Here is a 24,473-nt window from a genome sequence, read left to right as displayed (position 1 = left end):
AAAGATGTAATTAAAGCTAGGCTGGTAATTTTCAGTCAATTCTATTCGATCCTGACCAGCGACTAGTAGTCAATGTCAACAAAAAAAATATATCAAAGTCGTCAATGAATAGAATGGCCATGCAACAAAGTCAGACGGGTATCAATGTGAATGTTGTTGCATTTAGCTCGAATCCCACACTTGGCAGCTTCTATATTTAATTTTTTTGTTTGTGTTGAAGTGGATTTTATGTAATAATTTTTGCAACAATATGGAAAATGAAATCTTTTACTGTGAGCAAAAAATGTCGCAGTAATCAAAATGTCGATTTCAACTTGGTCATAACATTGAAAGCTTATGTCGCTTATGGCTAACCAAAACTTAGTATCGCATGACGCATGACATTATGGATGTCTGACACTGACAATTTGCAGCTCTGAGTTTAAGTGATTTAGTTACAGAGAATATTTTAAGATTATTCAAGTACTTAATACTAAATAAATGCTTCATTCTATATTTTTGTATATTGACATTGCAGTAGCTTTTAATCAAGTGATGGAAATATTGAAGAAGAAATTATCCATCGATCGATATTAAATATTGCAATAAAAAATTTGGATATATTCAAATGTACATCTCAAAATAGTAAAATTGAACGTTTCTACCCAAAATCTCTAAATCATGCCTTAATAGCGTTTTCCAATAAAAGTCATATTATAATTTGTTTTCAAAGAACACATTGGTTTCAAAAAATATTCTTTAACATTTGAAATGCAATCGGAATCTAAAACGATGGACTTTTTTCAATTTATTCCATATAAAAACAAAAATGTTTTCAATCTGAAAGAAAGGCTCAAATCCACTGTTAAGTGTATTAAACCGGGTTTATAATTGGTAGCCCTAGTTTTGTTTTTGTTACGGTTTCTTGTTTTCGAGAACATTTGCAGTACCTAGTAAGATTTTCAAGAGTTTGGCTAGTTGAATTCAAATCGAAGTTCTTTACAAAAACACATTTGGACGACTGACTGATTTTTTTCGCATCGGGTAACGGTGATAGAACGGATGCTCGGATACTGGAATCGGACCACATCAGATCTGCAGGATATCAACGCTGCGGTATAACAGCCCTGCGGAACAACACTGCGGGACAACTCTGAGCGACCACTCTGCGGGACAATAACACTGCGGGCCAATATGCGCGATCGCTCTGCGGGACAACTTACTGCGTGACAACTTACTGCGGGACATCATTACTGCGGAACAACATCTCTGCGGGTCAACGTTTCTGTGGGTCAATTTGCTTACGGGTCAACGGGTCTGCGGCTCTATGGGACGCTTGAAGGTTCAAATTTGGGTACTAGCGATTGCCTACTACTATTGGAAGAAGTGAGGGGTCTCAAAAAATCATTAAAACATTTCTCGTAACCAAATAACCCCCCAAGCCAGATTTGTTCTTCAGTTATGCAAAAAAATGTAAGGAAGCCCCCCTCCTCCTTTTTTTCGCCCCAGGAACAGACAAGTAGACAGATAGACAGACAGACAGAAATGTTATATACCTATGTGTAGATACATAGAATCGTTGAATTTTATATTCATCGTCAGCAAACATTTTATGAAAAAAAATATGGGTAAGTTCATTGCATGTTAAAAAAAAGTAATCACAAACATAAACACAATCTCGAATCTCACGTTTCGTTGTCAAGACTCTCTGGCTCATTAAACTAACCCCTGTCGATAAGACTTAGAACCAATCCCAGTTCACAAAAAGTGAACTTTTTTTTAAAATTATTTACTGCTCCCTGACCAGCACCATACATGCTTATCTACCAAAGCTACTGAAAAGTTTATCAGATTGTTATCAATTGCATTATGTTTTGTTATTGTTGTTATTATCAATTTTTTAAAGATGAACAGGTAAAAATGCTTCTAAGGTGCCAAAATAGCTCAGTCACTCATCGTTCAACAGCCGGAATAGATTGCGCGAAAGCATGTGGCTCTTGCTAGTATTTACGATTTTATTCGCGTGCGATTCCTCTCGGGCGGCAAATATTCTTTACCTCAACGGAATTCCTTCACCGTCGCACTTCATATGGTAGGTCAAATCTGTTATTATAAATTCAATGATGTTATGACACTTCTTTTACGTTTTCAATTGAAGGAATCGTTCCCTGATGTACGGTTTGGCGGCCAAAGGTCACAACGTGACGGCTTTGAGTGTCGATATAGACGATAAGGCGCCGCCCAATGTTAGCTTCATACAAATCGAGGGCGTCTACGAGTTTATGACTGATTCTGATGATATAATAGATTACTTGGAAATGACCAAGTTTACAACTTACGACATGCTGACTGCTTTCAGTGATTTTTGTATCGGGGGTTGCTTAGCTTCTTTGAACTCGAAGGGGCTGGAGCAGTTGCTTGCGTACCCGGATGATTTCAAGTTTGATTTGATCATCAGCGACTTCCTACAGGGGCCATGCCTTTCGCCTGTGGCTCAACATAAATTCAAATATCCACCATTGGTTTTGGCTACCGGATTTCATGGACTGACACTTTCCACCTCGATAACCGGAGCTTATTCTTATCCGGGTAGTATCCCGAATCACGAGTACGATGTGCCAGAGAATATGAACTACAAGCAGCGCTTCATGAATTTCTTATACAGCCATTACGAGGAGCTACTACGAACCTATCACACAGAACCGACCATGGATGGTTTGATTCGTCAGATTATGCCAGATATTCCTTATGTTGCAGATTTGGACAAAAATGCTCGAGTAGTTCTTTTGAACTCCAATCCCGTAATTCAGTACTCTGAATCAGCCATGCCCAATCTGATCTCCGTAGGAGGAATGCAAATAAGCTCCCCGAAAGAACTTCCGGTAGATTTGAAAACGGTAATCGAGAGCGCCGAAAATGGCGCCATCCTGTTTTCTCTAGGGACAAACGTTCGAAGTGATTCTCTCGGAAAAGAACGAATCGTCGCCATTGTCAATGCGATGGCCAAATTTCCCCAGTTCAAATTTCTTTGGAAGTTCGAATCGGATAAACTTCCGATCGAAATCCCGCCAAACGTCTATATCCGGAAGTGGATGCCTCAAAATGATATCCTCGCACACCCGAACATAAAACTGTTCATCACCCACAGTGGACTTTTGAGCACCCAAGAAGCGATTTGGTATGGGGTCCCTCTGATAGGGTTCCCAATCTTTGCGGATCAGAACAAAAACATTAACTACTGTGTCCAACAGGGAGTTGGAATAAGATTATCCATCGACAAGCTCAATACCAAAGATCTAGCCGAGGCCATCGAAACCATTACCTCGAATCCATCGTAAGGCGATTGAATTGAAATCAGTGAAATAAAAAGTTTTAAAATTTAAAAATTCTTTCACAGCTATCGCAAGAAGATGGCCCACCTATCGAAGGTGTTTCGGGATCAGCCGGAGCATCCTCTGCAGCGTGCCATCTGGTGGGTGGAGTGGGTACTGCGCAACCCGGAAACGCGAATTCTTCAGTCGAATGCCGTCCATCTCAATTGGTTTGTGAAATATTCCTTCGATGTGATTATTCCGATAATCATTGCACTTGTTGCGGTTTTCAAACTTTTTGTGATAGTTGTTAGAATGGTTCTCTGTAAGAGTAGAAAAACTCATAAATCTAAATCCGAGTAAATTTCAGAAGTACCGATTTCTGTTTGTTTTATTCTAATTCATGACCTAAGAGAGTTCACATATTTATAAAATGTCTTTTAAAATGTAATGACAAATTCTTCTTACTAATCTCCTCGAAAATAGCATCAGCATAGCATTAGCATAGCATTAGCATAGCATTAGCATAGCGTTAGCATAGCATTAGCATAGCATTAGCATAGCATTAGCATAGCATTAGCATAGCATTAGCATAGCATTAGCATAGCATTAGCATAGCATTAGCATAGCATTAGCATAGCATTAGCATAGCATTAGCATAGTATTAGCATAGCATTAGCATAGCATTAGCATAGCATTAGCATAGCATTAGCATAGCATTAGCATAGCATTAGCATAGCATTAGCATAGCATTAGCATAGCATTAGCATAGCATTAGCATAGCATTAGCATAGAATTAGCATAGCATTAGCATAGCATTAGCATAGCATAGCATTAGCATAGCATTAGCATAGCATTAGCATAGCATTAGCATAGCATTAGCATAGCATTAGCATAGCATTAGCATAGCATTAGCATAGCATTAGCATAGCATTAGCATAGCATTAGCATAGCATTAGCATAGCATTAGCATAGCATTAGCATAGCATTAGCATAGCATTAGCATAGCATTAGCATAGCATTAGCATAGCATTAGCATAGCATTAGCATAGCATTAGCATAGCATTAGCATAGCATTAGCATAGCATTAGCATAGCATTAGCATAGCATTAGCATAGCATTAGCATAGCATTAGCATAGCATTAGCATAGCATTAGCATAGCATTAGCATAGCATTAGCATAGCATTAGCATAGCATTAGCATAGCATTAGCATAGCATTAGCATAGCATTAGCATAGCATTAGCATAGCAAGCACATGCAGGATCTCAATGAAACTTGATGTATCCTCGAAGAGATTCCTTGCATTTTACTCTAAGCGTACATCTTTTGAGGATATGGTTTCTAGCATCTTACAAATGCTAAAACCACCAACCCACAGTAAGTGTACTATGTATGCTGTGACTGGGATTCGATCTCATGACCGTTGGCTTAAAGACTAGAAGGCTCTCCTCTACGCCACGGGCTGCGGCATAAATTTTAACGAACTTCGGTTAATTTTTGTTTTCAAATAATCAATCCAGTATTTTTGCTACATTGAAGGCTTTTTTCAGAACAAAACGCTGTATGAAATTTTTTTTCCTGGGACTTCGAAAATAAAAAAAAAATGGTAAAACGGGCCATTTTCTCGTTTTTATTTATTTTTAAGCTTCTCTTAGCTATAGCGAATGGCTCGCGTAAGTCAAACAATTTTTTTAAATAACTATTTAGTACGGTTTTATGACAATTTTAGTAAATCCCACTTAAGGCGGGACTTTTAAATTTCAGATAGAATCCCAAATAGATATCTGATTTCTTTAACACCAGGACCGGATTAAGTCATCCGGTGGGTGGGGGCAATTTTTTCTCGGGAGGGCCCTAAGAATCGATTTTTTCCATATGCCATCTCAGAGATTACGTAATGAGTTCAACTTATTGCCTTCAAATAGCCATTATGTCTGCGTAGAAGGCAGTTCTGGTATCTCAATAATTGTTAAACCATACCGTACAATCATCGTTATTTATCAACAAATGGAAAATTAAAAATCTATATTTCGGACTTAGATTCCAAAATTTAAAAAAAAAAACAAAAAAATTGAACTTATATTCCAAGGAGATATAAATTGATTAAAATTAAAAACCATAAATCAGATTTTATCCAGAATGACAAGTTATAAATAATACAACATTGAAAATCAAAGTTACAATCAGGGCCAAAACTAGAATTTAAATGAGGTTCCAAGAATACCAAGCGAAATGTTCTTCCCAAAATTTCAAATTCTTAATCTTAATCTTAATTCAATAATTTTGATGAACTTTTTAAACGATTTAATAGTAAAAATCGTGACTTATTTAGAACTCAAGTCAAAACCTCGGAATCTTATTCCAGGGCCACAATTCTACTACAGTTTAAAAAAAAAAAGTTTCACTTGTTGATAGAAATTTATAATATAGAATATCTAATTTCTATAAGACAAAGCTAAGCTTGCCAGATTGTCAGATGTGTACCGATTTTGTTTACTTTATATGCAAAATCAATCGAAAATTTCAGTGTTCGGCACAAAAGCGCTAATCCGCCTATTCGCTAGTTAGTCCGCTAACTTTTTGTTAGCGGTTTAATTTTTTCGCTAAGTTTGGATTGATTTAGCGAATTGAAAAGTTCCGCTATTTTTTGGTTCCAGTAATTGAAGATCGCTAACTCCCATATATTTGTATAAATCTCTCGAATTCTTAGTGATAGAATAAACTTTTTTTCATTAGTCAAGTCAAAGTTACATTGTGCATCATTCTGATTGTTTAATTGGATTTACTGGAGGAATGCGTACTAGAGTTAGAGAAAAGATGTATTTAGTGTCATTTTTCTCTCTTCAAGCACTTTTTTTAGCAACTTTTACAGAAGAAGATAACAATAAAAGGTGTTAAACAATATAAAACTATTTTCAATATCTCTTCATTAGCATTTGTATTCAAGTGGTTGAACTATTTACTTTTTACAATACAGTTTTTTAGAGATTTTACAGATCAGTTCATATAAAAATAAGGTAAAATCACTATTGTAGCATTCGTTTTAAGTTTAAATAGAAATTGTATAATTGTTCACGTTTGACAATGCTCCTGCAAATGTGAAAAAGGGGAAAACAGGTTAAAGATTTTAAATGAGGATTATGTAAAATAATGCCGAAACAAAAAAAATATAATTGCACAGAAGATTATTTGCAACAAAATTTCATACTATCTACTTTGCACAAAACCAATGAATCCAAAATTTACATTAAAAAAAGAGAGATATACAGTAGCGTTCAAAAAAGAATGAAATCGCTTGAAGCTGCGCACCAACTTCCAACTTTGACAAGCTACCATTTCTCTCACGGTTGATATTTTTTCATGAAAATTTCACACAATCTAGTTCAACTATCCAACTAACCTTGCACAAAATTTGAAGTCTTTACATTGACGGGAAACAAAGATACAGCTATTCCCGTAAAAAAGGGAAATTTGGAGTTGCTTCACTAAATTGGCCGTATCTTTGATAATTTTCATTGAAAAATCTTGAAATTTGGTCAAAAGATGTGAAAATGTTTGATCTAATACCAGGCCAAAGTTCGTCAAAATCGATGAACGTGATCAAAAATGGTGCCGGGTTGAAAATGAGGTTCATTATCGCCCAGCAGACGATTTCATTCTTTTTTGGACGGATGTTTATATGGAAATCAGCGTAATCCATATATTCTTGGTATTTTCTTTCACAAAACCAAAAATTATCACAAAGAATGTTAATTGCTAAAAGCTTTATTCGTTCTTTGTTTCGAAAGAGAAAATGTTTCAACAGAGTTCAAAATATGAAGAACAGAGCTTCAGATATGAGCTGCTAATTATACCGATGAACAAATTTGATCTACAATTTAAGCGAATATTCTATTAGCTCTTGTGTTTCAATACCAGTTCTGTTGGAACAATTTCTGTTTCTAAACAAAGGAAAAATAAAGTTCCTATCAATTTACAACATTCTTTGTGATAAATTTTGGTTTTGTGATAGAAAATACCAAGAATATATGGATTTCGAATATTTTCATATAAACATCCGTCCAAAAAAGAATGAAATCGTCTGCTGGGCGATAATGAACCTCATTTTCAACCCGGCACCATTTTTGATCACGTTCATCGATTTTGACGAAACTTCGCCTAGTATTAGATCAAACATTTTCACATCTTTTGACCAAATTTCAAGATTTTTCAATGAAAATTGTCAAAGATACAGCCAATTTAGTGAAGCAACTTCAAATTTCCTTTTTTTACGGGAATAGCTGTATCTTTGTTTCCCGTCGATGTAAAGACTTCAAATTTTGTGCAATGTTAGTTGGATAGTTGAACTAGATTGTGTGAAATTTTCATGAAAAAATATCAACAGTGAGTGAAATGGCAGCTTGTCAAAGTTGGAAGTGGGTACGCAGCTTCAAGCGATTTCATTCTTTTTTGAACGCAACTGTAGCTCCCATTATCCACATTCTGTTCTTTTGCTCTTTCTTTAATTGTTCGAAAATTGTTTGTTTTAATTTATAGAACACAGAGACTCGTTAAAACTCCTATCTTTGACAGTTTTGGTTTGGCTCATATAATTTTATGAAAATACGATCAATTTATTTAATTTTAAATCAAATACTTGAAACTTCAACAATTCCTCCTTGAGGATTTGGAAAAATCGAAAGGGGGAAGTGCGTGACTAAAGAAAAATTTGATATTTGTTCCGGTCTTAATGTTGGTAAACAGTTAGCGATTAGCGATTAGCGCTTTAAGCTCAAAGCGATAACTTTTTTGACAGTTTTAGCGTATTTAATTAGCGATCGCTAACTTTGTATGAGTTAGCGATTTAATTAGCGGCGCTAAGTTTTCAGTTAGCGATGCCGAACACTGATGAATACGAATTTGATTCTTTGATAATTATTGCACTTTTTGTAAGTTTAAAATTTGGAGAAAAAAAATCTTCTGAGAGATTTGTCAGTACCAAATCAATTCTAGTTGAATTCTACTACCGAACTGTAAATTCTGTTTAGTTTTTCATTATTGATATACTTGTACATAAATACAAAGCAAGATGCCAACTAAAATATATTTGGAGTTGGTTTTATTTTCATAAAGCTTAGCAAAAAATAGCTGCTGTGCAAAAATTTTCACAGCAAACTTTAGATATTTTATAATACTTGAATAGGTTATTAAATTTGGATGGATGAACAAAGTTGTAAAAATAGAATTCAATTTACGAATGGTTGAAGTTGATGTAAATTATTGTTTAAATGTTGTTGATATGATTTGGTGATTTTTTTTACGAGTTTAAAATGATTTTGATACGGTCTAACTATCTTCCTGAGGCTATTCAAACTCCTCAATGTTAAAACTAGAGTCCGCTTGAATGCTATTTATACCAATGATATGTAGTCACCAAATCCCAATCGGAAAACATTGAAAAATTTGTTATGGAATTCACAGATAATGTGTCAAATACCGTAAAACTTTGATAACTTGAAAATCGTAATTTTAATTCATTTTAATTCATTTTTTTATTCAGTGACGAAATACTTTCTGGTGCAATTATATGAGGCCCTCAAAACTAAAGACGTGTATGTAAGTGCAAAAATGATCGATTTTGAGTAAATAATGCCCAAAGATTCTCTATGATACAAATCAAATTTGGTGAGTTTCTTAGATTTTTATAATTATATCCTCATACTTGTGCGTTCGAAAGAAAATTACAAATGTTCGGTAAATGTATGGAAAATAAACAAAACAATTTAAAACCATGTTTTCGGAAATAAGTTTTTAAACACTTTTACCCCTTTGGCTTATATCACTTTAAAACGATTTTCATATCTCTGTTTTGAATTTAGTTAGTGTAGAACCAGATATATTTATCCAAATGATATACGCAAAAAAAAAATGAATTCTTAGACCATGGCTTTTCCAAAAAGAGCTTTGCGGGCCACATGTGACCCACGGGCCATGGTTTGGCCACCGATGATTTAAATAGTTTACAAAATACAAATAGTCGAAAACATTATCTTTTACTTTTATTCCTAAATATTTTGTGGTTGAAAAGAATTTGGTAATTATTTACTAATTTATGTAGATACAAACAGTTTTACTCTTGAATAAAACCTTGAAATTCATTATTTGAAAACTGCCTTTTTAGGACTTAATTTTGAAAGTGAAGATTTAAAATAAATAGGATGAGTGTTCCTACTTTGGACCTAGAGCTTACTTTAGTCCTAAAATGCCGAAAATTGTAAATAGTTCATTTAACTGGAAAAGGATAAAGATACTCCTATGCACACAATGCACTCTAATTCTTCCTGAATACTACCATACCACTTTTGCCATAAAAAGTCTTTTTGATAAAATTAAAAAAAAATTAAAAATGTTCCTTCTCATCAATGGTAAATCAGACAGCTCAATTAGTAGGGCGCGTTTTGAGAAATTAGAGTGAATAAGGAAAAAACACTTTTTTTTACTTTCCAAGCCAAAGTTTAAATCGAAATTACTTTCACTGTGAAAAATATGAACCATACTACCTATTTTTCCTGAAACAAATGAAAATCTATGCAAAACCCGGAAAATTTGCAAAGGGTCCAAATATAGACTTTCGACTTCGATGTTCCATTTTTAGACATGACATCACCAAAACTTACCAAAACATACCAAAAAATCAACAAAGGTGAGAAATTTTAATTGGGGCATAATTTAGAACCAATATTGAATATTTCTAACATTTTTTGCCAGCTTTACTCAAATAAAATACAAGTAGGTAGCGTAAAAAACGGTTCAGCTTTTGTTCGGCTGATTGAGCTGACGTGAGTGAAAGTGTGTGAGATATTCATAACAGAAATTTAATTTTTTAACTTTTCCTTGATAATATTTGATTGAAGATAACATTTCTAATGAATTTGTTCATTTATTCTTGAAAAATCATACCTTTTATAGGAATTTTAGTTCTAGATCCAATGAAAGGCACCGGTTCAGTACCAAAATAGGAACAGTAGGTTCAAAGTTAGAAATTTTGATCATCCATATCGTTTCAAACCTTTCAACAACGTCGAAACCTATGTTTAAAACTCTCATTGGAACTAGCAGATGAGATCATGAATTATAAATAAAAAACCTGGAGGAAATAAACCTCCCGTCCATTTATGAGAAAAACAGGATTATTTAAAAACCACTTAAAGGGTCCAAAGTAGGGCAACTAACCCTATTTGCTAATTTATGTAGAAACAAAAAGTTTTACTCTAAAATAAAACCTAGAAATTCATTATTTATTATTTAAATCTTTATAAAAAACTCCATTTTTAAGACTTAATTTCGAAAGTGAAGATTTAAAATAAATACCAATCTATTATTGTAAAAATAGCTCAAAGCTGAATAATTATATAGAACCTACACATTTTTCAAACAGTCAATGTGTAAATTGTTCAAGCAAAACTGTAATTAGGAAAAAAAATTGTGCTATAATTCCGATTTTCTAGTTATGTTCTACCTTGACCGGGCTTGTATCGTGACTCTAATATGATTCTCAGACAACTTTCAGTAACAATAATTTATTTTAAAGTTATTCAAAGTCGAAGAAATAGTTTTTGAAAAAAATGCGCCGGGAAAAAGCTGTAAATAAGATATGAAGTGCTCGAAAAAAATTCACTTAGCGCCTAATTAAGCTGAAGTTAAAAGCTTTATGATACACATATGGAAACAAAATTAATTTTTTTAAGCTCATGGTCACAAAAAGTGTATAAAAATGGTGAAAACCCCGACTTTCAATCATTCATCCGCCAAAACTATTCCAGTCGCAGTAGAAAAATTATAAGTAGTAAATTGGAAAGTTGACGTAATTTGTCACATTTTGGCATGTTTAGATTTTTGAAATTCAAAACACAAAATTTATGACGACTTTTCAAAGGTAGCTATTATTCGAACTACTTATCAATCTGAATTTTCTGAAACAATTCATGCACCTAGATTCAGCTTTGCACTGTATGAATATGTTCATGTAAAGTTTAGGCATTAAATAAAACTATATGCACAAGAAAAGATATTTAATACCAGTTCTCGTGATGTAACTGCATTGGGGGTGTGATGCTTGGCAAAAAAAACCTATCTGACCCGATAAACTTCGTTTTACCCATAAATAAAAAAATCATTATAGATGTTCAATTTCATCTACACTTCCTTAACTTTTTTGTGCTCATGAAACTTTTTTATTAACATTTTATTTAAATTGTTCGACTTGTGCTCCATTTTAAGTTGATTTTGTATGGGCCCCCCTTCCATAAAATGTGAGATTCTTGAAACTATTATACAAACCATTTCTGACCGGGAAAAACCCTCGGATACTAAATTCCATTTCATTCCATTTCAAAGAAAACGCCTCCATTTTTATACATAACATAAATGAGTAAAATACTTTCTGAACTTGAATTTTATTCTGAGAATCGTATTTGAGTCACATTATAAGCTTTCGAAAACTGTAAATTTTGTAGAAATCGGTTGAGAAATGAGATAATTTTAGCAGAAAATGTGTGCCGTTGTTTGGCCGCTCACGGTATAATTAGGTGTAGGATTTTTTTTATTATCTGACAATTTGCGCCGGGGGTCTTCAGGTCTTTCCCAAAATTGAAAACCATTGTTTGTTTTCAATGCAAAAAAGGGATTTATTGTTATTATTTCTTTCATCACTCTCAAAGGAGTTGTTGGCCCACTTTGGTGTCTTGAGATGAAAGTTGGGCTATAAAATGGTATTTTTTGCAGAATTTTCGGAGATGCAAAGGGCTGATAAAATTTCAATGCGTTTTGATGTGCTATTTAATGATCCCCGTTGAAAAATAACAGAGTTATATAGTTTTGTAATATGTTTTTTTGAAAAATAAGAATGTATGAAATCTGAAAGAATACATCTGTTTTTCAGTCAAAAAATGAATTAAATTTTGGTGAAGATCTGATGACTTCAGGCGCAAACCCGTCAGATAATAAAAAAACCTCCGTATACCACATACGTTATTCAAATACCACAAAACTGTCATCATTTTAAGCTCAAAAACCGTCTTTTGACCTCCTCCAGTAGGTTTAGTGTGAAATAATTGTGTCTATCCGTTCCTTTGTCTTTCGTTCATTTCTCGATTTAATGTTGATTAAACCATCAAACCATTTATGTCGATTCCTAGTAAGTCCGAAGTCCTAGTAAGAAGAAATGAAGTGATTTTTTTCTTCAAAACGTCCTCCGTAAGGACTCACTAAATCATCCCCGAGATCGCATCAGCAATATCAGCGGGAGATTGATGCATCTCTGACCTAAATCCTATTTTTTGTAAGGCAGCAGTAGCAACATCCGTTTGCTTTTTCCAACGCTTTTCCTGCTCTTTTATGTATTTGACTCAGAAGTGTTTGGTAAAACATACCTTCAAGCTACAGTGATGGTCGTAAGTTTTGGTATAAAATAAATGGTAATGGTAGTTTTAAAAAATGGAAATTTTCAGGGAAAAATGTGATATTAAATAGAAACAGCCTTTTCTCAAACTTTTTCATAAAATTTATAAATTTCCACCGCACTGTTCCACGCGGGAAACTTAAACTACACTACACTACGAATGTAAAAGTTTGGTCGGTCCATTCAGGGGCAGGCTGCCATCATTCTGCTCTGTTTACCCGTCTAATTTTTTCCGCCTTCAGGAACCTGGCCATCGATGTCATCGCTATCGTCGTCGTCCCCGGGAGTGCTGCCTTCGGAGACGCCCTCGTTTGTCAGTTTTCCAGCATTGCCAGCATCCTTGGCAGCCGGTGCCGGTGTGGCAGACGACGTCGACGAAGACGACGCTGCTACTTCCGGCGCCGATGGCATCAACCGTCGTGGCTGAGTGGGTGACAATCCTGTGGCGGCCGATGACAGGGCCCCGTTCAGACGATCTGCCATCTTCAGATACTGGATGCAGGAGGGGTTTTTTCCGAGGTTAAGGTAGACCGTCGACGGTTTATATTAAAAAAAAATCAAGAAGAAGTGTAGAAATTGAGGAAACGAAAAATAAAAACGATTGATGCATGAAATTGCCAATATCAGTTAAGGATAAGGATCTCGAGTGAAAAATATAAAATTAAGACAAAATCGAAAGAGGAAAAAAACAGAATCCTCATATCGGTTACAAAATATTTGAACAGGGACTACCAACCTCCCGGTGGACGTTGGTGTGTTGCGCCATCTCCAGAAAGTTGGCCAAGTAGGAAACGGACTGTTCCGGTTTGGCGATTTCGTAGCAGTACAGAGCAAAGTTGAGATAGATTAGCGGGTTCTTGATTGCATCGGGTAGCATGGTCGATTTCTCCAGCGACAGGTAAGCGTTGCCCGGGTCGTTCAGGTGTCGCAAACACGCTGTGACGTTTCGGAGGAAGAATGTTAATGTTCACAGGGAATACGGGAGAAAAACATTTCATTAACTAAAGTGAAGCTAAAAATAAAGCTTAGGTAACATTTGGATGTTGAGAAATTTTATGCGAAATGAAAATATCCAGAAAATTATAGTCACATGTGACAAAAAAGACCTTGAGAAGGAAAAGGCATTCGAAAAAACCTGATGAATAATCATTTGCTGTGACAAAGCGGTGGGTTGTCTCAAATTTTGCGTATGACCATTCGGTAGGCCTGCACTGTAACGCAAGTTTCATCAAAATAAGACCACGGTAGGACAGTTAAGACTGAATTCTGTAGCAAACATCTATGTGGTTATTCAGTTTTTGCATAAAATTGTTTGTTTCTTTAGTAACTTTCGGCTACAGTTGTCTGTTTGTCTGTCTGTCGGTTCGCTCCGAAAACTTGGCTTGGAACTTGGCAGGTGGGTGCTTTTGAGGTCGTGGAAAAGTTTTCATTACAGTTTAAGACCCCTCTTACTAATTGGAGGAGGGGAGGAGGTCTCCCAAACAAAAGTTAAATGTTGGCATAACTTGAGAACCATTCAAGCAGATGGTACCATATTTGGCTTTTTGGCTAAGAGGGGCAAAGAGGGTATATTTAATACCCCTCTTTTTTCCAGAGGGGAAATAGGAAGGGGAGAGGCTCTCTTACAATTTCACATCACATCGCATAACTCGAGAGTAAGTCAAGAAAATGGAACCAGATTTGGCATGTGAGGATATTTGGATACGAGAAATGTTTCAATGATTATTTGAGATCTCTCCCTTCTTCCAGTGGGGAAAAAAGAGGAAGTGGGGCTTCCATACAACTTTTATTGCATACTTCGGTAGCTATTCGAGCAATTGGAACCAAATTGGCATGGGAGGATATATGGATATGGGGAAAAGTTCTACAATTGTTTGAGACTCCTCCCGACTTGTATTGGCGAGGGACCGCATACTCGATAACTGATCAAGCGAAGGGATTCAAATTTGGAATTGCGAGCAGGGATTCCAGCATATTTTTTCCAAAGTTCAGGAAACCGTGTTTATAAAAATCAGGAAAAATCAGGCATCAATCATAAGCCGAACTGATGACTTTCTTTTATCTTTCCAACAAAAATGTTTAGTCGTCGAACATGGTGATATCAAAAATCATAACTTCTCGAACCTTTTTTTTTGGAATCTATCGATTCAGCTTGATGATTTACGTTATATAAGCTAAGATGAGCTTAACAATTTTAATAAACTTTTAATTGACAGTTCAATCATTCATCATGGTTTGAATTTTTTTTTCTCTTAACAATTTGGTAAAATATTCAATTTACATAAATTTGCTATATCTTATGAATAACGTTCTCATCATAGCTCCAACAAAGGTAATAAAAAGTAAAACAAAAAAAAAATTAAGGATACCAATTCAACTGGAAAATGATAACTGAACCGGAACCAAGAAAAAAGGTCCATCATAAAGCAAAAGGTATCCATCAAACAAATTTACAAAAAATTAAAAGTGAGAATAACATAGAATCGCCCTAAATTTTCAAGCACACTATTCCTAAGAAATTATTCAAAGACTATGAACGCTCATGTAAAGCTTTGCTTATACTCAAAAAAGAAGAAGTTCCGCTAATTTCAGACTTTTGACATTATTATTGTTGTGTTGTTTCTGAGATCAGAGATCGTCAGTTCGTTTTTGCGTTTGACGATGCAAATTCTTCATGAACTTAGAGCTTTATAGGAATTAGGTGGCAAGACTCACGTGACTCCGTCTCGACTCGACTAGCGTCACCTCACGCGCGGCGCAGAATAAGGGGGATCATTAACTTAGTCTGAAATAAAAATATCTGAAAAATGTTTTTTTACGTTTGAAAGCCTATGTATTGAGTTTCAAATAGGCTAAATTTTATTTGTAGTTGGAGATTTTCTTTATAACTATAAGGTATATGAAACGTAGTTTTCAAGTTCTAAAATATTAGTTTTTCGAAGACTCACAAACAAACATCTCACCTGATAAAATGATAGCATTTAGAAGCAACCAGAAGCTAAGTTTTCTTTATATATGTATAGTTTTAGAGTTATTTTTATGGTCATTCTATGATAATTTTTGGATATTTAAAAAGGGACATTTTATATGAGAAAGCCTGTTCAGAATGGCTAAAAACCCTATCAAATAGTTGAGTTTGAAAAAAAAGTTAACAAAGAAACAGTGGGAGGACCTAGGGAATTGCATGAAGGTTATATTTCATTTGTTTTTGGAACCAGAAAATATTGAGAAATGTTTATAATTTTTGCCCCTAAAGGTATGCAGCCACATGGTCCATTTTTAAGTATATTTATTTTTGAAAGAAAACGTTGAAAAATTCAATTGAGTCCAAACAAAAATTACTGTTATTGATGTTTTTAGCCTTTTGTGCTAATTAGCATCAAAACAATAATTTTTAAGATGTTGAGATACATTATTCTGTTTATATAAACACTAGCTGACCCGGTGTGCTTTGCTACACCTTTCAAAATCAAATAATATTTTCAAAAATTTATCAAATTTTTATTGTTTTATTGACATTATTTTAAATCAGATTATAAGGTATTCATAAGCAATTGCTATAAAATGAAAGCTGCAGCTAGAGTTTCGAATTGCAACACAATGATGAATTAAAATAATATTGTTATAGATGCTTTATAAATTTGTTTTAAAGATCTGATAATGTTAATCTGTCTGGAGGGTCTCAAATTAATTGTACGCAAACAATCTAACTTAGATATAGAATTTTGCTGTTTTTGCTTGATATGTTCTGGATTTATGCTAAAACTGATAAGAGAGCCCCCTCCCCTGTCCTTCCCTTCACCCCCTGCTGATTCGAGGTCGTGGTCTTTAATAATCATACCCATATTTTGGTGCCCAAAAATCCTCTTATATTCAATATTATTCCATTCTTTGATAAGTTTTTATGCTTCACAACAAAATGTATATGGAGCCTCCTCCTTCCTTCTCCTCTCTACACTGTAGAGCATAAGGATCTATAGCAATCGTAGAAACATATCTAGTAATCAAGTACCTTCTATGCATATTTTTCCATTTGTTGGCAAGGACCGACAAAAAACAAAAACACAGCACAGTACATATCGTGCAACACAAATCCTGGAGTGCTGACACATAAATTTTCGTGTGCGACACTTCGGTTTGGCACAGCACTTCAATTGTGTTGTGCTGCATCAAATCAACACGACACAGTTCCCAGTTGTGTCGTGTCGAGAAGAACACAGTTGTGCTTAGCACGCAACACAGTGTGTTTTACGAGCAAGGCTATTTTAACCCGTCGCGCTTGATTGGACAGCATTTCTCCGTATTTTACATGGCGAAGTTCTTCACTCACATTGTGTCGAGAAAGAAGCTTGAAAGCAAACGAAAAAAATCTATCCAGTTCGCCTGCTGGCAGATTTGCAACAATTAAAATCTCATTGTTTCGGGACCGGCACACGAACACACTGTGTCGTCAACTGTGTCGGATTTTGTGTCGCATGCAGTACTGTGCTGTGTTGCGGCCGACACGAAACAAAAGAAGATCAACACAGACACAGCACAGTTTCGTTTCGAATGTGCCGTGTCATCAAATTGATGGAGGAGGCCATGACTTGTTGGCTGCATCGGACGCGTTTTTTTTTTCGTTCTCCGTCGGTGGAAATATTATTTGAATAATTGTGTAAAACTAACTTCCAAATGGGAAAATTCTCAATAACTAAAATGTTGCGAATATTAAAAGTGATTTAGTTTTCCTAGTTTTAATATTGTAGAATTCAGTGTTCTTGGAGAGAGCAGGAAATGTTTGTAGAATTTAAAGTGAAAAGCAAAACGGTTTAAGCGCGCAGGTATTTTTCTCTCCCGTTTTAATGATCACTTTCGGAGATAAAAGTGTTATCAAGTGAAAATTAAAAGTTATGTGAAGCAAAGTTATACCAACGTATGACCCAAGTGATACGCAGTGGTTGAACTTAAAAGTAGCCACTCTAAAAGGCGAAGATTAGCGTTAAAATTGGGCCTATGGGAATCTGAATCGCGAACTTTGAAGATTGCTTATGGTCAATCGTGGCCTTTTTTTTTTCGTTTTCGCGCACGTGCATGGGTGGCGGGCTGGTATTAAATACTAGATTGCTGCGATTGGTAATAAATTGATACCTAACTGAAGATCATGCAGATTTTTGCTAAGTGATGTGGATCTACTAAAAACTGCTGAAGCTTCATGATGGCTTAAAGATAAGTATCCTTTGATTTCATTACATTTTAATCAAAACAGTATTTTTTCAAGTGATTCATGTAAAACAAAATAGCTTAACTCTATTCAAGGGGATTGGTGGGCATTGAAATATTTTGGAACAAGTTTTCCTGGGGGAAGGGGATTTGGGAACACTAATTATGTTTTTTTGTTCTTCTAATGTTTCTTTTCAAGAGCGAGCAAAGGCGCTATATCCAAGGTCAAAGACCAGAAATGATAGTGCATCGATATCCGAAACTCTAATTTTTCACTATTACTATGCACGTTAATATAATACTTAAATCGTTATTTAAAAATAATAAAAATCATAGGAAATTCGGATGAAAATATTACTTATACCATGGGGTTTTGGATATCGGTGCAAAAAAAAAAAATCATTTCCATCCACAGAAGGACGAATCCACACGGACCATCATCAAGGAGCACAGAAAATTTCGCATATGTGCTTCCAACGTTAAAATCTTAGTTATAAGTAGCCTTCGAAACGTATGGTACTGTTGTCCACGTTTCTTCCTCCCTGTGTTCCAGTTGTCTCTGCGTCCAATACTGCACAGTGGGCCCGGCCTAGTTAAGATGAGTAGTAAATGTACTTTTACTACTCACCGGGATGCTGACAAGATCTGGCTGTGTATGTATCATAAGCATAAGCATAAGCAATGTGCCGTGTCATCAAATTGTGTTGCACTTACTGTGTTCGTGCTGTTTTCGGCCCCTGTTTGTTGGCTTCGTTAGCATAGATTGAAAACTTATGCTAACAAAATTGTATTGGGCTCACCTCCCTCCTCCTATGTATCTACTCACTGAAAGGAGGATGCATGGTGTGTCAGATAATCATAAAATCATACCAAAAAGATTTACCATGTTAAGTTTTGTCCATTTCTCGGGATTTGTAAAAAAAAGTTATATGTATGCCTCCTCTTCCCTTCCTGTATTCCCAATTCTATTATCCTACTGCAATAACAGAATTGTTTTGCATAGAAAAAGTATTTTTCGTACTCAAATACTTTTTGGTTCCAAATTTGGTTTCATTTGCTCTATTAATTGTCGAGTTATGCAAAAAAAATTGTATGGAAGCCCTTCTTTCCTCCTTTATATCTTTCCGCTGAAATAAGGTGGGGTTTCAATTTATAATAGAAATATTTTTCGTATCCAAATACTCTCACATGTCAAATATGGATTAATTTGCTCGATCAACTCTCCAGTTATACTGAAAATTGTAAGGGAGACCTCTCCTCCCCCTTTTCATCCAACTCTTTGAAGGAGTGAGGGATACCAAATATTCATAGAAGCATTTCTCGTACCCAAATATCAATCCATGCCAAATTTGGATCATTTGCTGTTATAGTTCTTAAGTTATGTAGTAAAAATTGTATGAAACTCCCCTCCCACTTTCTTTTCCCCCCTCTGGAAGAAGGAAGGGGTCTCATACAATCATTAAAACATGTCACGTTCCCAAATACCCGCCCATGCCAAATTTGGTTCCAATTACATGATTAGTTTTTGAGTTATTTAAAAATTTATAAAAGGGGCCCCATCCCTCCTTTAAATTGGAAAGAGGGAGGAGTCTCAAATAATCATAGAAATATTTTTCGTATCAAAATTTGGTTCCAATATCTTGAATAGTTTTCGAGTTATATGAAAAATTTTAAGGTAGCTCCCCCCCCCCCCTTCCTATCACCCCACTGAGAGGAGGGAGGGGTACCTAATACTCATTGAAATATTCCCCGTTCCCAAATACCACCCCATGCCAAGTTTGATACCATTTGCTTGATTGGTGCTCGAGTTATGCAAAAAATTGTCTTTTGTTAGGGAGGCCCCTCCCCCCCTTCTTGTTAGGGGGAGGGGTCCCAAACCATAATAGGAATCTTCCCCGGCCTCCAATACCTCCACCTGCCAAGTTTCACGCAAATCGGTTCAGTAGTTTCCGAGTCTATAGGGAACAGACAGACAGACAGACAGACAGAAATTCATTTTTATATATATAGATATAATTTTCCGTGAAAATTAGAATATCAACCAACTTTAGTAGGGCAGGGTAATTGGGATTGAGAAATGTTTCTATGCTTATTAGAGAATCCTCCAGTAGGGAATAAATGGAGAAAGGAGGTCTCTCATACAGTTTTTGGCATAACTCGATAACATTAACATAGTGGGAGACTAGCAAAGGGGAGAAATTTTAATGATCAAGCAAATTTTGCATAGAAGGTATTAGGGTACGAGAAATGTTTTCTTGATTATTAAACAGGAGGATTCTCATAATTTTAGTTTTAATGACTCAGGCAAATAGATTTAATTTTGGCTTAGGAGAGGAATTTTATACAAGTTAAACATTTATTTTGGCAGAATTTAGGAACTTATTAATAAATAAACACGGAATTTTAATTTCAGATACAAAAAGCTGATTGTTTAACAAATATTAGGTAAGGTTTTGAGAACAAAACATTTTTTTTTACGGAAAATTAAAATTAAAATTTTTTAATAGGGCAAATCGAAATTCAAATTCAATTCATTTGAAGGGGTTGCTTTATAAGTTATGTGTATATATGTTGAGTTTAAATACAAAATGGTTAACTAACAAGTTTAAATTTAAATTAATTCCATCAATTTTAGAAGGTGTAGCAAAGCACACCGGGTCAGCTAGTGACCCATAACAAAATGCGAAAATTTTTAGCAGTCTGTTTTGGGGTGTTTTTGACCTTTTTGGAGACTTTTTTTCATGGGTGTTAGTAGTACAATAGGGTAGAACGAGGAATCCCTGGGGATACTTGATTCCTAACAAAATGTGCCTTGAAGATCATTTTTGCCACTTAAAATCTTCCCACAAGGAAAAATTAGAATTAAAAATATATATTCCAAATGTCAATCGTTAGAGTATAATATGAACTTCTTAACGCCATCTTTGCAAAGCAATAGTAAATTTTCAATTTTAATTAGAAAAAGTTTTCCAAAATGTATGATATGGGTTCACTTGATCTCTCGAGTCCAAAAAGACATGTTTTTCTTCTGAACGGAGGTTGATCATTGCTAAACACGAAGATATTAATATTTTTCCAGTGACTAATATTCATCCAGAGCACTTTTATCTAAAAATTTTAATGATTTAAGTCTGCTTCATTTAATATTGGAACAAATTCTTTTGCTCATTGTGGCGCTCCTAGTGGACGGATTTGGAAACTTTTTCCACCCACGTGTCGGGAAATTCATTACCTTTCACCATGTATTTATGTCATAACACCAAACGATAGCATTTTGTAAACAACCGCCATGGAAGCCGAACGGAGAGATCAAATTGTGCACAGTTTTCTTGAAAACCCATTGTTGTCGGCATCGAAGCTAGCTAAACAGCTTAAAATGCCCAGAAATACCGTATGGCGTGTTATCAAGCAGTACAAGGAAACATTGACGACGGCTCGGAAGCCGCATTCGAAGCGTCGGAGTGGAACTGTCGACCGGAAACTGCGTGGGAAAGTCATCAAGGCCGTCAAGAGGAATCCCAATCTTTCAGACCGCGATTTGGCCAATAAGTTCCAGGCCGCTCACAGTACGGTGCGACGAATTCGTCTCCGGGAAGGAATAAGGTCATTCCGAGCCAGCAAACAGCCAAATCGGACGCTTAAGCAGAACAATGTGGCCAGAATCCGTGCTCGAAAGCTGTACGACCAAGTGCTGACCAAGTTCGACGGATGTATTCTGATTCTGATGGACGATGAGACCTACGTGAAGGCGGACTTTGGGCAAATCCCAGGTCAAAAATTTTATTTGGCGACGGCTCGGGGGGATGTACCTGCAAAATTTAAGTTCGTGTTTGCGGATAAATTCGCCCGCAAGTACATGATTTGGCAGGGGATATGCAGTTGTGGACAGAAAACGGTGTGCGCCGCCTAATGTGCCGCATTACGGGAAAAGTACGAGAATTTCTTCGAAACAGCAATGAATATTTTTTTTAGTTTTTTTTATGAAAGAGTAAAGAAAATGCTACATTTGTATGAAAAACAAATTATGAATTCGTTAATAAATGACTGAACTACACGCAATTGTTTGTGTTCCAATATTAAATGAAGCAGACTTTATAAGGGAGTTAACAAAATTTTAGGATTCTTTTTTTTCGACACTTATAAAGCATGGATCACTACAAATCATGCCATTAAAACGGGTCTATCTCGGGTAAACGAAATAAAAATGTTTTGTACTTAAAATGTAGGGTTTTTATTGCACTTTAATGGAAAAATAATAAAAAAATATTCCGATGTTGTTATGATGAATTTTCAAACTATTCGTCGAGTACCACTTATCATAGTTTGGAAACCCTATTCGCTGAGCTCAGCGGCCATTTTGTTCCACAATCTCTTCATCTCTGTTGCATCCCGAGTCGTCCTACCAGTTTTCTTCATCTTCTGCTTGATAATTACCCAAAATTTTTCGATAGGGCGGAATTGAGGCCAGTTGGGTAGTTTGATGTTCTTTTCGACAAAATCCACCCCTTGGCCTGATACCACTGTAGTACCTCTTTGCTGTAGTGGCAGCTTACGAAATCTAGCGAAAACTTTACTAGTCCTTTGTGAGATCTAATGTGCGAAAAAAAAAAACGTTTTCAGGCACTCCTTTTTGTACATTTCGGAGTCCATGGTCTTGTTTTTCACAAAAACCGGGGTTTTTCGCCCGCAGCTGAAAATACCTTGCCAAGTCAAACACTTTCTTGCAAACTCATCAGCAAAAACGAATTCGAACTTGCTGGGGACATCACCCCGACTAGTTCAGCGCACCACTGCAGTGGCTTTATAAAATTTTTGGCCAGGAAGCTGCCCAAAATCCATCTTAACGTACGTTTCGTCATCCATGAGGATGCATCCGTCGAACTTCGTTGGAATCTTCTTGTATAACTTCCGGGCACGTCCTTTGGCTACTAAATTCTGCTTCAATGACCGGTTTGGTTGTTTACTGGTCCGATAGGATCGTATTCCTTCGCGGAGACTAATCCTTCTGACGGTGTACCGGTCGACGTTGAATTTCTTTGCGATGTCGTAGTCCGACTACCCTGTGTTTGCCTTGATAGTTCTCAACACCTTCAAATGCAGTTTCCGATCCTTAATTCCACTATGACGCTTGGTATGAACCTGCCGATCGATAGTATGCATCTAACGGAAACTTTTGAGAACGCTGCACACGGTTGATTTGACCATTTTTAACGATTTCGCGACTTTTGAACTCGACCACGTCGGGTTTTTGACTTGAGTGTCCCAAATTAATTTTCGTCTCGCGGCTTCTATCACGTGTAACTTTTTTGGAACAAAACAAATCGTAATGAAGCACTGATAGAGGAAACATTTCCGAACAAAGTTTTGTCAACAACGAACAAATTCTAGATCCGACAACCAGGAGCGCTATGGTATAATAAACAGTGCGTCCAGATTTGTAGTGATCCATGCTTTAAATTGTGAAACGAAAAGAAATGAAAAGATAGGTTTTGCATGCAGGTCGCCTACAGCCTTTCATTAGCCTCTATTCTCGGTATAACAAAGGCAAAGTATTTTGTAAATTTATAATCTTCAAATTTTATGAAAATAGAAAATAAAAATTCCAGAATTTTATATATTTGGTAAACGTTTATCTTGAATGAATTGTATTTCACATAGCTAGTATCTTAAATTTTTCTCATTTTTCACAAAATGTTTGCTCCAACTTCTCCTACTTAGTAAGTTGCTCAAACATCAAACATTTATGGGTTCTGCCCAACAGTGCGGTGGCTGTAGCATGCCATCAAGTGAACCACGTGTTTACCACGTGAAACGATCTCTCCTTGTTTTACAATGTCCACGGAAGCCGAGTAGTGAAAGACCACGGTCTGCTCGCACTGTTAAAGTGGAAAAATTGTTCAGAACGAAGTTCCAGTAAGATCAATCCAGAGGTTGGCTAAAGAAGCAAATATCGCGAATTCTTCCTTGCAATGATTTGTCAAAGATGACTAAAATGCATCATCAAAGGCAAGAGCAAAAGGCCATTTGATAACAGAACGAACTGGAATACTGCGACTTCTAAGTTGGAGAACAAGCAGCTGATCGTCGTGTTCTCAGACTGCGTGGGTCATAACATCATGTGCGGTGCGACCACCATTGTCGCCCACCTTTTTAGCTCGTTGTTGTTAGCTATCGCTAACGCAACGGATCGTTCCTAAATACACTCATCGAGGAATGAGTTCAGCAGTCACTTTTGCATTTTTGTGGTTTCCTTACATACTTGATCTTTTTTTCTCGATTGATCCGGTATCTAATTCACGTACGGATCGGTTTATTTCACCTATAAAAAAGAGAAATCCGGATCCTCAAGTTTACTTTCCAGCATCTCACCAGAGTCATGGTATTTTGATCGGTTGCTGACTTATGTTTTCATAAAAGCTAAACTAAAAAGAAAATACTGAAGTTTTTGTAGATTTGTGCTTCCGTAGATTCGGGCATACTTCGGTGAATCCAAGGATGTTGATTTTCAACAAGATGGAGCCTATGTCATATCTCGAAACA

At 35.9% G+C, this 24,473-nt stretch overlaps 2 protein-coding genes across 2 annotated transcripts in view; one reads left to right on the top strand and one right to left on the bottom strand.

The window, feature by feature from the left end:
• Nucleotides 1-1,967: 1,967 nt before the first annotated feature.
• Nucleotides 1,968-3,317, top strand: LOC129752567 (UDP-glucosyltransferase 2-like). The gene is made up of 2 exons (XM_055748342.1): nucleotides 1,968-2,071; nucleotides 2,138-3,317. The coding sequence occupies exons 1-2, from the start codon at nucleotides 1,968-1,970 to the stop codon at nucleotides 3,315-3,317; spliced, it is 1,284 nt and encodes a 427-aa protein (XP_055604317.1).
• A 9,573-nt stretch (nucleotides 3,318-12,890) lies between these two features.
• LOC129755575 (Bardet-Biedl syndrome 4 protein homolog) overlaps nucleotides 12,891-24,473 on the bottom strand; it is a 50,344-nt gene continuing 38,761 nt past the window's right edge. Inside the window, exons 9-10 of the mRNA XM_055752131.1 lie at nucleotides 13,468-13,667; nucleotides 12,891-13,223 (exon numbers count right to left, since the gene is read on the bottom strand). Of these exons, the coding sequence (XP_055608106.1) occupies nucleotides 12,954-13,223; nucleotides 13,468-13,667 (470 nt within the window). The 3' untranslated portion in view covers nucleotides 12,891-12,953. The remainder of the gene's footprint in view (nucleotides 13,224-13,467; nucleotides 13,668-24,473) is intronic.

Source organism: Uranotaenia lowii, chromosome 3 (assembly GCF_029784155.1).
Source record: "Uranotaenia lowii strain MFRU-FL chromosome 3, ASM2978415v1, whole genome shotgun sequence".
NCBI classification, from domain to species: Eukaryota; Metazoa; Arthropoda; class Insecta; order Diptera; family Culicidae; genus Uranotaenia; species Uranotaenia lowii.
This window is presented reverse-complemented; position numbering and strand designations above follow the sequence as displayed.